Source organism: Amblyomma mixtum, chromosome 10 (assembly GCF_055824585.1).
Source record: "Amblyomma mixtum isolate Tamu chromosome 10, ASM5582458v1, whole genome shotgun sequence".
Classification (NCBI taxonomy): Eukaryota; Metazoa; Arthropoda; class Arachnida; order Ixodida; family Ixodidae; genus Amblyomma; species Amblyomma mixtum.
The window spans coordinates 140,306,253-140,320,027 of NC_143021.1; the positions used below are offsets into that span (position 1 = coordinate 140,306,253).

The following is a 13,775-nucleotide window of genomic DNA, read 5'->3' on the forward strand; positions in this document are numbered from 1 at the left end:
CCAGTATAGCCCCAGTGCTGAAGTAAATCTAAAGCAATGTACCTTTTTTTTTAAATGTTGGACCTCCTAAAACAAAACACCAGGTATAGACGCTGGCGTTTCAGTCGGCAGGAACTGTTTATTTTTCGTTTTGTTTGATTTTCAGTACTTTCTCCAAAAGAGTGGATATCACATTTGGTATGCAGCTGGCTTTATTCGAATGCTTAGCATGTGCCTCAGAGCTGAACACCATGCACTAATGACAGGTTTTACTCAAGCAGCTTCAATACTGCTTCATCATGCCGCGTTGCAAAAGCTCACAACTCACATAGACAATAAGAATATAAAGTTTTGTTCTGACGTCCTATAGCTTTGAAAATAACAACGTAGATGTATGCGCAAGATAAATGATTTCAGAAAGGGTAAAGTTTAGTATCGAAGCGTTTGTAATGTCACGCGCACCTACTCTGTTTCGTGCATAGTTTTCTACATACGCTGTTTATTTCATGTAGTGCAGCGTACCGCTACACCGTCCCAATAAAAACGAGCTGTAATGTTTTCGTAACTTCCCCTTCCTAGATGCAAGAAAGAACAGGTGGTCGAATAACTCTGCATCCTTCAACTAAAGCGCCTGTCCCTCACCATGTTTAACTCCCTCCTCCTTATTTACGTAAAACCGGAGCTGAGGTATACACACCCAGTGAGGCTAATCCTCCACTTCCTTTTGTTGTTGTTTTTTCCATAGGGAACTGCTGCTAGCCGTCACTGCAAAATAATGGAAGCGTAGCTGCATAGAGTAGCTTGCTTTCGTCAAAGCAAATTCGTCGCAGGTTGGCAAAGCTAGGCCCCTCAGTTCTAAGCCCACAGTTGTGTGCAACCGTATGCAACATATTTTTATTTTTTGTCGTCGTAGATTCCTCTTTCGTGTATCGTGACTTTTAAAATGAATTATTTGGCGTTTCAAAAGTTCTGTTTCATGCGTAAAAAATTAAACCATAAGCAGACACAGTGAGAAGTTAATTGTCACAGAACATGCCTCATTAAATAAGCTGAAATAATAAACTTGCTCTTTTTTGCAATCTGCGAGCATATGCACATCTCAAAACTATAGGTGGTGAAATTCTTGGAGTGCGTCATTATTATAGAATTTTATCCGTGGGGCTGTCTTCCCCACACCCTTCTACAAATATCTGCGTCAATTCATTCTACTCTTGCCTCCATGACAATGAAGATTGGCCCTCAACACGTCCCCGGTATACAGTATAGCAGCCGCGTACCAGCCGCCGCGGTGGCTGAGGTTATTATGACGCTCGGCTCCTGACCCGAAAGACGCCTTTGGATCCCGGCTGCTGCAGTAGAATTTCGGTGGAGGCGAAATTCTAGAGGCACGTGTACTTTGCGACGTCAGCGCACGTTAAACAACTGTGGTGGTCGAAATTTCCGGAGCCATTCATTACGGCGTCCCCCATAGCCCGAGTCGTTCTGGGACGTAAAATCCCCATATGCAAAACCGTATTTTTGCACGGTGATGTAAGGGCCCGCCCATACCGAGTGGAATATTTTCGAGACGCGCTCGCTCAGCTATCGCTCTTGCCGGAAGTGGTCGCCCTAGGGGCGTATCGCATGAATCATGTCTGGGCAGTGACTTTCAAAGACGATGAAACGCTGAAGAAGATTGTCAGCGCCGGGGAGTTGAAAATGAAAAGTGCCCGCTGTCTTGTAATCGACCCCGCTAACATGGACGTACGAATGAAGCTGCACTGCTGCTTCACAGCGTTCCGGACGAAGATGTGCAGCTTGCCTTCGCACCATTTGGAAAGGCGACGGACGTGTCGAGGGAGCGGTGGCGCGTACAGGGAGTGTCTGACAAGGGCTCAACGACGAGGCTCGTGACTTTGAAGTTGAACGCCGGCGTGAAGCTGGACGACCTGCCGCATCAAGTGAGCGTCTCTGGCGAGCTGGCGCTCGTGTCCGTCCCAGGCAGGGCTCCACTCTGCCTTCGATGCCGTGGCACAGGACATATCCGCCGGGAGTGCCGGATCCCGCGGTGCGGTTCCTGCCGTCGGTACGGGCATGAGAAGGTGCAGTGTGCTCGTACTTACGCCAACGTCACCGGACGGGTGAGCAACGTGGACTGCTCGGTGCTGCTAATGGACGAAGCCGACGCGGAGGAGGCATCGAAAGCGGCAAGTGAGCCAGCGGCGCAAGAACCCAGGTTGACGCCTCCCCAGACGGATCAGAGGGGCTACCCAACGTCACTGCAGCACCTAGAAAGCTGCTAGGAGCTCCCGTAGCTCCTGCACCAGTCCCCGCCACGCCGAAGGGTGGGACAGAAACATACGTGGACTCTTTGGAGCGTGGCACCCAACCTTCGGTGGAGCCCATGGACGCTCTCTCGGCCGCAACCGGGAAACGCACGCATGATGAAGCCGGTTGTAGTGCGTCTCAACTGGACGCCAGCGGTAGCGACGAGCCTCCGTCCAAAGCGCCAGGTACGAGGCGTTCGACTTTAAAGCGGCGGCCAAACGTGCCGGCCGACTCACGGCAGGCGGGTAAACCACCTCCTTAGGTTTTGTTTTGCTGCTGAGCTTCCTTCGGGTTGTGGGGGGGTGAGAGATGTGTGTCACGAAGGTAGATACCACATAATAAGGCGTCCTTTGTTTTCGACATGGCAGCTAACCTACGCGAAGTGCTATGTGTAGCCACTTTAAACGTTAGAGGCCTCGGAGCGGGAAGGCGGCAATGTCAGCTAAGTCGGCTTCTTCTTGAGAGCGACCTTCACGTAGTTGCAATCCAGGAAACAAAAATCGAAAGCCAAGAAGCGACAGATAGAATGGTGTCTACCTTTCGTACGCACTTTGATGTGTGTGTGTGTCATTCTGTCGGTGCGTTAGGCGGCTGTGTTCTCGGTGCGTCAGGCGGCTGTGTGTCGGTGCGTCAGGCGGCCGTTTAATTGGGCTTTATGGAAACTCAGTGTAAAGTTATTGGAGCAAGAACGCTTTGTCAGTACAATAGGAAAAGAGGTAGAAAAGCTGCTCATGGACCAACCGTCAAGTTACGCTGTTCAGTCAGAAGAATTTAAGCAGTTCGTCAAAATGAGGGCAATTGAAACAAGCAGTGTTATAAGATTTGAAGAAAAGCAGAAGGAAATCCAGCTCCGTGAGCAGCTTGCGCTGCTCATTAATGTAGAAAGCACTCAGCCAGGAACTTGTTTTAAAGAAATAAGAAATACAAAACTGCAGTTGGAAAAATAGACACAGATAAGTACAGAGCAGCGGTGGTGCGCGCACGCGCCGAGAAGCTGTGGGCAGGGGAGTCGCCAACAAAACGAGCATTAGGCGATGAAAAAAGATACGCTTGTCAAAAAGAAGTACGTCAGGTACAAAACGGCGACGAGGTATCGGCCGATAGAGTCATTATCAAGGGCGTAATCAGAGACCATTTCAGTGACTTGCTGGATCACACGCGAAGGGCGGAGGGCAGTTTCCATAATGATTTTCTACCGTTCTTGCCAAGGCTCGACAATGAAGTCAGAATTCGTCTTGAACAGCCAATAACCGTTAAAGAGCTAGAGGAAGCAATAGATCAACTGCCATTGGGTAAAGCACGCGGTCCTGATGGTTTAGGAGCCACCTTTTGCAAATATTTGAAGTCAGAAATCGCCGAAATTCTGCTGAAAGTTATTGTCGAAGCTTACGAGAAAAAGCGGACGCCATTGTCATTCACAACATCGCACACTGTACTCATACCGAAGTTTGCCGAGCCAGAAAAACGTCTGTTGGTGGTGTGTTATCGACCGATAAGCCTCACCAACGTAGATTATAAGATATTCATGAAGATTCTGGCGAAGCGAATTGAGGGCGTCATAACCATGCTAGTGGGGAGTCATCAAACTTGCGGTGTCAAGGGTCGGAGCATCGCCACTAATATACACATAGCGCGAAGTGCGCTTGAATGCTGCGATGCACTAGGCGACAGGGTGGAAATGATGCAGCTAGATCTCGCAAAAGGCCTTTTACCGTGTATATCATGAGGTTCAGTTCAGCTTGCTAGATAAGGCTAATGTGGGCTGTGTAATAACAGAGGGCGTACGAATGGCGTACGCGAACTGCACAACGCGCGGCATTGTTAAAGGGGTAGAGACATCAAATTCCAAGGTTGTACAAAAGACTGCCATACGTTTCCTTTGTATGTGAGGACCATAAGAGCGAAGTATTAAATTTAAGGGAGGTCTAGAACATATTTTAATTTCATTTTAAAGTTTGTGAAAATGCTCACTCTTGAAGTCTGAGCCATCGCTAGTGCATCAATGTGACGTAGGAACAGAGAAGAAAACACAAGCAAGTATTTCCTACGTCACTACACAGTTTTCTGACGTACGGGACCAAGTTTTGCGGTTTCGCGGCCTAGCAACCTTGGTTACGAGTGCTCACGGGTTTTTTCTGCACGCTCGCGAGTGCGATGGTGCTTTACGCCCGGCGTTGCCGCAGGCGATGTCGTTGCCGAAAGATCCACTTTTGCAGAGTCATATTGCTCTAATGTAGGAAGCAATTCTCTAGTATCATGGATGTTATGTATTTTCTTGTGCGAACGTGAAGTACGTCGAGCATGCCGGCCGGCCGGCCAGCCTGGATCCCGTCTGCCGGCGTCATAAAAAGGAGCTAAAGTGTGTTCTTGACGTAAATAATAAACCCTGGGATAAGAAATGTGAAAAATGTGTCATTTTTGAGGATCGCTGACGAATACTGAGCTGCTGGCAAAGGTAACGACTGTGATACGAGCAAACTTTTTGCCACAACCGCCTCGCAGCTGCCGCTGGCCCGACGTTGCGGTCTGGCTCGCCTGGCGCCCGCTCGCTTCGCTGCTGAAGACGTCGTGGAGATTTACCATACTATTATTTTATTGTGAGATGATGCTGTTGACAGTAAAGCGATGTGTAGAGTAGGCCTTTTATTATAGCGCAGGCGACTTCCGAAGCGCCGGCCGCTGCGACTTCCGAAGCGCCGGCCGCTGCGACTTCGATGCGGAAGAGGCTATAGGCCTAGCGACGACCACGGCAACCAGGCAGCAGAAGAGCTCGTCGCCCGGAGCGCCCGCGAGCGATGTCGTTGCCGAAAGCTCGAAACATAAGCAGGCATGCTTTGTCGCTGCTCGAGCAGTCTTTCTGAGGTACTGCTGTACGGCGGCGAAGTGCGACACCGGTTGCGGGCGGAGCTTGGGTAGAGCGGCGCAGCGATGCTCACCGCTCCGTGTCCCTGCTTGCAGTGGGGCGGCAGTTCGCAAGCGACGATCAGTGCGGCGCGTCGGCCAAGTGGCCATATGGCTTGATGAATGTTGCTGCGCGTGCATTATTTGTCTAAATAATGATTGCACTTCGCGCTCGGAGCTCGCTACTTGTTTGTTTTTGGTCGGCGAATGTTTTCGCTCGGCCACCGATATGCCCAAGGCACGTCGGCCAGCGGGTCTCGTTTTGGTCGGCGGCGTTCTCACACTAGGACGACGCTTGGTCGTTGGGGCGTCGTCGTCGTCGTCGGTGCAGTGTGACTGGCTAGTCGGGGAACGACCAGGTTGTCCGACGCGACCGTCGGCGTCGCTGTCGCGTCGACCTCGGGGTCCCGTCGGCCTAGTGTGAACGCGCCTGAACTGCGCGCTGGTCCCAGGCTGCCCTAGTCGTCGCTAGGCCTAGGTGGTCTCGCTTCCGCAGTTGACGGCGCTTTGGAAGTCGACTGTGCTATAATGAAAGGCCTACTATTCACATCGCTTTAGTGCGAACTCGTCCCATAATAGAAGATAAGTTCGATTTCCACGACGCCTTCATCAACGGAGCTAGCAGACGAGCAGCGCGCACGAAGAAGCAGCGTCGAGCTGTCGGGATGGGACAACGTCGGCGTGAGGTCGGCGCTGTTGTCGGCAGAGTGTGACACACGGGTCGGCCGACGGCTGCTATCTCGGCGACGCGACGGCGATGCGCTCGTCAGGCGACGACCGGTGCTCGGTCGGCGTCTGCGCAGTGTGACAGACGCGCCGACGGCACGAAAATCGCTGCCGCCGACCATCGCCAGACTGAAATCGGCCGATCGTCGGCGTAGTGTGAACGCGCCTTTACCATTTGACGTTGCCTACACGCTCGGCGTTCGCTGGCACAATCTGAGCTGCGTCGGGCCTGACGCCTGCCTCCTCTTCGGAATCGCTGGCCAGCGGATCAAAACGAAGTGGTTGTCGGGGTTCGAACCGCGGCGTCTTCTTCCTCGTCTGCGTCATCCCACGATTCCTCATAATCGGTGTCTTCGCCGAAATAAAACTCTTCTTTCCGACTCGGAGCTGTACGACTTGCCCTCCGCCCGGCTCTCCGTGTTTACGCGCACCGCGTGCGTGTCAAGCAGACGACATGCCTACACGACGTCACGGCTTTCCGGACCCACGTGACAACGCATTGTCTGGTTTTTGTGGTCATGAAAGAGCCTGGCAAAACCTGGCAACTACGAACTGAAACCGAAACTGCTGGGTACAAATAATACGATTATTAATTATATAATGCGAGTTCATGCTTCTAAGATGGTGTTCCATGCTCACTGAATCGCTACGCATTATTTACAACCCAGAGATACAACACAAAAATTTGGTGTCTCTACCCCTTTAATGGGGACCTGACTGAAAGCATACACGTACGATTTTCAGTGAGGCAGGGATGTCCTTTGTCACTCCTCTTGTTCGCAACCTATCTTGAGCCCCTTTGTCTTTCTATACTAAACTCTTAGTGTATAACTGGCTTCAGGTTACTGTCAGCGCATGTAAAAATCTTAGCTTATGCTGACCACATCGCCGTGCTCTGCTCAAGTAAACAGAGTATCGTTGAAGCCACGGCTGTTGTTGAGAAGTTTTGCAAATGCACCGGGGCGCAAATAAATTGGGAGAAGAGTTATGGATTCTGGCATGGTGACTGGGAGGAAACGCCAGACTATTACTCCCGACTTCGGTGGGCCACAACTCCGACGACGTATCTTGGAGTACCGCTGAACTCTTATAGCAACCCCGAACCATACTGGAATGAACAGGTGGCAATGGCAAAGGAAAAGGCCAGTGGGTGGCAGGGACGACCACTGTCAATGTTCTCGCGCGCCACTGTGTGTAACCTGTTCCTTGTCTCCAGGATATGGTATGTCATGAATGTGTTGAGCGCCTCGCGGATCAATATTGAAAGGATTCATCGGGTTTTCGCTGTATTTATTTGGGCGTCGACATGGGAAAGAACTAGTGTAACAAACTTATACTTGCCCGTGAAGAGAGGAGGTCTCGGTCTTGTTCAATTATTTGTACGACAAATCGTGTCCCGCTTTATGTTTCTTCGCGACCAGAACGATATTTTTCTTCGCACAGTTATGCAAGTTCGGTTATGTCGATTGCTACCAGGAGTTGTAGTATGCTGTGTTGAAAACATGCGTGGTACAGTGAGAGGTTATCTGCGTGAGGTTGTGCTTGCGTGCAGAATGTTACAAGTGCGATTTTCAATGCAGTACCTCTCCAATGTCACTAAAAAAATCTGTATAAAGATTTAATTGAATCAATGCTCCCTGTACCCATTTACCGATTGTCAAACTGCGGAGGCCCAGAAGCAGATGTGCTCAAAAGGGTTAAAAGAATGCCAGTTTACCCATCTTTGAAAACTTTCTTCTTCAAACTTCACACCGGAGCACTGTCGGTCAAAACATGGATGCATGACAAAGGACTCTTGGTCCCTTGGTCAACAGATTGTTTTCTATGTAAAAAACCTGAAACAATAGATGAAGTGTTTTTAGATTGTTGGGATGCGTTTTTCTTCTGGGATGTGCTTCAAAGAACCTTAAAGAAAGATTTACCGCTACACCCGCATGGCACCAGGTTCTTACCGATAGGAAAACAGGACATCCCTTATGACACTATTAAGCTCCTTGGCCTCCATAGTTTATGAAAAACAAAGACACAATTCAATCATGCAGAAGTAGTTGTGAGATCTCCACGCGAGCATTTCATTGAAGGTGTCATACGTCTGAGGGAAGTGTATCAGGCACTGCCTGATCAGCCAACCTGGTTAAATGTATTGGATGACTTGGTTGAACAGAAAAAATTTTAACCTGCCGTGTCAGTGCAAGTGTTGCTGACATGTTTTACTTCTTTGTACCCGTTAGAAAATGCAATAAAGAAAAAAAAGCAAAACCAGCTACCTGATGCGCTCCATCCGCAAACGGTGTTAGCCGCCACCTGGAGCTCATATTTCCTTTCCCTTTCTGCTTGATCGCATGACAAGTCCGATAAATTTAATGAAACGAAGGCAATCCTCAGGGAAGAGCTGCGTTAAACATAACAGCAGTTTTACGCAGATCGTTACCGCTTGAAAAAGTCACTACAAAGAAAAGTTCCGAATTTTTTATTTTTGATCAGCCTCTGAAAGACGTTAACACACAGCACCCTCGCTGTATTGGCTACCTAGCGATTTGAAATAAACGTGCGATCTGCTGGAGCGTAGTCTGCCTTCAGCCACCCACTACTACCATTCTAAAGCCGAGGTGAAGCGGCACTAACACATCTAGATTGTCATCTTCAAAGATTGCTATGACAGAATGTTTGTTACTTTATCTCTGAAGGTTTCTTTTTGTTGTTCCTTTTCTAATTGCAGCGGGTGCTGTTCAACGCGTGCGGTTTACCTGTGACAAGTGCGGGGGTAGCTTCCCTTCCAGGGAGCATCGGGAGTGGCACTGGTGGAACCAGCACCCTGATTAACCTGTGATGCAGCAATGCAACGCGGATCAGAAACATGGATTCCTGTAGCGCAACACTCTGGAAAAGGACCTACAACATTAGTAGTGATGCTAGTATTATTTTAGCTTGACCTGCTCTGCCACCAGTGTTGCTTTCTGGTGAGGTGATGAAGAAGTTCATGAAATAAATGTGTTTTTTTCTTTATTTGTTCCTCGGACAGTGTTTAAGAGAATACTAAGGCTAAAGGCCAAGAGCGGGACGAGGCCTTGGCTCCTTGTACAGGTTCTTGCATCAATGGACAAAACTGCAGAGATAACACTTCGGTCAGTAGTACGGATACAATGTAAACAACTCCTTAAAAAGCAGGATTGCACCGTCTTGTACAACAATCTGAAGCGATCAAACGTTGTAATCGCACTAAAGAAACCGCAGCTTCTGTTAGCACCTCCAGGTTTGTATACAAAGGGCACAGGCAAAAGGAAACAAACTGCGAAACCGGCACTACGAACATCAAAACCAGTACACGAGGAAAGCAAAACTACCACACCTGAACAATTTTGCCCCGAATGGCAAGCATTACATACATTTTCCATGTGTAAACAACGGAAGTCGGATGCACAATTCAACCGATTTGGTAACAGTGCATATTGCAACCGCGCAAAACGACTAGGGACGAAGCAAGGAAAGCACAGGACAAAACTCGTTTTGAACTGTGCTTTCCTCTCCTCGCCCCTCGTCGTTTTGCGCGGTTGCAATATACACTCCATTGTCAACCACCAACAGCCCGCCTTCGCCTGTTACTTGATAACAGTCTAGTTACGAAACATCACTGAGTCGTGTATGAAATTACTGATTTAAACAATAAGTGTCTGCATTCATAAATAAAAATGTTAGATTTGTTGAAATCAATGCCCATTCAAGAAGTATTCAACAGTTTTCTAGGCTGAGAAGTTAGCACGTGGCGACCATGATTAACACGTTTTGGCGGGCTAGTTGGTTGAGCATCTTGAGCGCTGTGTCGTCCATTTTCTTGTCTTTTGTGCTCGTCTTCGTTCGCGCTGTTTATTCAAGACCATGATTAGTTCGTACCATAGGCGCTCTCCGTTTAGCATCACGGATCAGGTATGTACTGATATGTTCTCTCGGATCAATAAGCAGTTTGCTTTTCCTGGTTTGCTTTTAGCATGCTGTTTTGAAGCGAGAAGCTTCACTACGAGGGTTGGAAGCGAGCTTCGCGTATGCCGTGAAACCGAGTGACGCCATGCGCGGCGCAGGTGGCCGCAGCCGTCGCCGCCGACTCGTCACTACTTAAAAAAAAGAAACTCCGTCGAGACTGGGAATCGAGCCAGCGCATTTGGCAGTTGAGGCGGAGACGCTACCACTCCGCCACAAAGGCTCAAACTTTGAGCATGAATAAAGGCACATCTAGCGAATGCATGGGTTCAATAAATGAAATAAAATGAATGAAAAAATCAAAATAAGTAAAAAATTAAAAAGCATTAAAAAAGAGGCAAAAGAAATCAAACTGAAAGATGTTTAATGGGAAGCAAAAAAACGAATAAACAAAAAAAGAAAATGAAAAATCTATGAACAATGAAAAAAATCAATAAATATTAAGAAAAACTACACAAAAACAATAAAAATACGCAAAACAAACAAACATTATGAATGAAATGAAAGAAATATTATATATAAAAATAGAGCACAGAGTGCCAGGAAATGCTTTCGCCTTGCAGCACTTCAGAGAGCCAAAGTGCCCCCTGAATTTTAACCGCGCCGACTTCCGTCTCCTCCTCCGCCTCCTAACAGGCAGTGTGTGGATGGTCGAACGCCTCCACCGTTATTGTGGTGCCCCCAGTGCATTGTGCGCGAACTGCGACTGTCATGACGTCAAAGCAAGCGTAACTGAAGCTTTTCGCTTGTATATCCAGGCTTAACCACAACTACGCCACTGCCTAATTTTTTTAATGAAGAGTGGCCCGGTCCGTAAGTTGCGTTTATCGCCTTTATAGTTCTCACACAAGCGTAGCACGTTTTTTGTGCGAAAATTATTTTTATAGTTATAGGCTGTCATCGTTCCGCAAATTAATATTTCATAACTTAACCTAGAGCAAAGAAAATAATCATAAATACATGTTTCATAGCGCTGGGTATCAGATTCGTGATTTTGTAGATGCTCCCAGTTATTAGCGCTAAATCAGGTTTTAAATTATTAACATGCGTAGTCCATGAAAGCTCTTCGCTGAACTATACGCCGTAAAATCTTCGTTCTTTTACCTGTTCTATGAGAATTTCATTACAGGTTATGTTTTTGGTTTTATAGTCATGCCATTTTAGAGCTGCAACATTATGCACTTTGTTTACTTGTATTTAACCTCAAGTTGCACACATTGTGTCAGGGACGCCTGACGTTACATCATCAACATCAGATTCAGCTCCATGCACAATTTCAAATTGTCGTCTCGGGTGCAGATATTCACTTACCCAGGCAATTTGCGGCAATCAATATTATAAGAGTACAATTTCTCTATAAGCAAATCATGTGGAACGGTGTCAAAAGCTTTACGTAAGTCTAAAAAAATACAGTCGACAGTAGTGCTGGCCTCTAAGGCTTTGGCAATGTCATGGGCGAATTCGTTCAACTGCGTGACGCACGACAATAGTTTTCTAAAACCGTGCTGGTAGGGGTTTAACAAGCCATGGGTCTCAAGGTGTTTTATATATCACAAGGTGTTTTTTTGTGATGCTAAGCTGTGACGTGAGATATCGGGCTTCTTGCTAGTGAAGGCATGCCTTTTTCGATTCTCTCTTATCATTTACGCAAGGCAGAATGGTCGCAATGTTCAGTTTAAGAATACCTTAGACATTGGTGCAAGGCACCCTGGTGGGAATTAATGAAAACGTGCGCATCCTGTATCTGAAGGGGTATGACCTTCTCATCACGGATAAAATGCAGTGGTGTTCCTGCCAGCTCATCTTTCAATGTGGCTATGAGAGCCATCCTGGCTCTCCTCAAATGATGTATGTGGGTGCATTACATATGTGAGCACGGATGTATTTATTCTACCGTCGAACAGTTACAAACAAAAGGCTTCAAATACAGACGGCAGCGTCTCCGCTCGCGGCTGAAGGCTCTCTCCCCGACTCGGCACTCCGAGAGGGAACGCGCGGAGACAGTCAGGGTTGCCAGGCCACTTATGAGTTTGGCTGTTCTAGGCGGTGAGTGGCTTGCACCTCACACATATAATGTGTTCATTTCTTCTGTCATGGGTTACCTGATCGCTTTTTATTTTCTTATATTAATTCCTACTTTTAGTTTCTAAAGCAGTAGTCAATTTCTTTTCTCGTCATTCAATACATTGTTACCGGAACTGACAGCTATTGGTCTGTATGTATTTATTTCCAGTTGCCAGCCGGGAGCATCTGCAGGGTCATGTGGTGCTCCCTGCCTTCAGTTTTGCCATCCCTCCTCAGCCGTTCATGGTAGTTATCTTTTTTTTTTAATGATGCTTATTTTACCTGCCTGTTTAGAGAAATATTCTCAACATAGGCTCACTGTCATGTTTAGAAAAGCATGCAGAACACTACGTGCGACTTTACAGCTGTACCTGAGCTTATAATTACATTACTATAAATTTGTACAAAATATTGTCACGGGCGCCGGTAGAACGTTCTGTCCCTGGCGAGCACACTGAGCGGAGCGCAGTCGGCCGACCCTAGCACCGAGCAGAAGAGGACGAAGTCCGGCGCGCGACAAAGGTCGAAGACAGACCGCACGGGGGCGCTGGTAGAGTGTGGCATTGCCCCTCCCCTCTGGAAAGGCATCGACTCGATGGCTGAGATTGAGGGGGAGCCACGTGTGTGCGTGAATCGAGTCCCGGGCGCGGAACGTGGTGAGAGTTGTTCTAGCGGGCATGGTATGGCTTGAGTCTTGCGACGTGCACAATTTCGGATGTCGGCGGGCGTCTTGAAGAACGAACACTCCCTTGCGGGAGCACTTCATACGTAACGTCGCTGAGTTTGCGGAGTACCTCGTAGGGACCGAAGTAACGGCGCAAAAGCTTCTCGGAGCGACCGCGCTGACGGATGGGGCTCCAAACCCACACTTGATCTCCAGGCTGGAAAATGACTTCGCGATGACGAAGGTTATAGCGGTGAGCATCGACTTCCTGCCGCACGCGGGTTCGTTGCCGAGCCAGCCGGCGGGCAGCTTCTGCATGGCGAACGAATGCATCAGCGTCGGCAACGGATGGGTGCGCAATATCGGGCAACAACATCGTGTCCAACATAGTCACGACTTCACGACCGTGTACCAAACGAAATGGCGTGAACCCCGTCGTCTCTTGAAGGGCAGTGTTGTAGGCAAACGTGACGTACGGAAGTATTGCGTCCCAGTTCTTGTGGTCATCGTCGACGTACATAGAAATCATATCAGCGATAGTCTTATTGAGGCGCTCGGTTAGGCCGTTGGTTTGAGGATGGTAAGCTGTGGTCTTACGATGACTTGTGCCACTGAGCCGCATAACTTCCTGAGTAAGGGTGGACGTGAACGCTGTGCCTCGGTCAGTTAAAACAACAGAAGGGGCGCCATGGCGGAGGACTATGCTGATGATGAAAAAGTCAGCAATTTCAGCAGCAGTACCGCGGGGAAGGGCTTTCGTCTCACAATACCGGGTGAGGTAGTCGGTGGCAACCACAATATACCGGTTACCCAATGATGACGTGGGAAATGGGCCCAGTAAGTCCATACCGACTTGGTGGAAAGGAATTCTCGGCGGAGCAATGGGTTGGAGCAAGCCAGCCGGCTTGAAAGGTGGTTTCTTCCGACGTTGACACTCGCGGCAAGTGCGCACATAACGCTTGACAGCCGCAGAAAGCCTGGGCCAGTAATAACGGTGACGAACTCGTGCCATCGTTCGAGAAAATCCGAGGTGGCCGGAAGGAAGCTCGTCGTGGCACGCCTGCAAAACGTCAGTGCGGAGCGCCGTTGGAACCACGAGCAGGTAACCAGAGTCCGTCGGGCCGTAATTTCGTTTGTAGAGGACGCTATCTCGCAAGCA

At 48.5% G+C, this 13,775-nt stretch overlaps 1 protein-coding gene across 1 annotated transcript in view; it reads left to right on the forward strand.

The window, feature by feature from the left end:
• The window catches only part of LOC149327111 (uncharacterized), a 110,178-nt gene extending 101,387 nt beyond the window's left edge, over positions 1–8,791 (forward strand). Inside the window, exon 2 of the mRNA XM_089565070.1 lies at positions 8,633–8,791. Within this exon, the coding sequence (XP_089421196.1) occupies positions 8,633–8,743 (111 nt within the window). The 3' untranslated portion in view covers positions 8,744–8,791. The remainder of the gene's footprint in view (positions 1–8,632) is intronic.
• Positions 8,792–13,775: the final 4,984 nt, after the last annotated feature.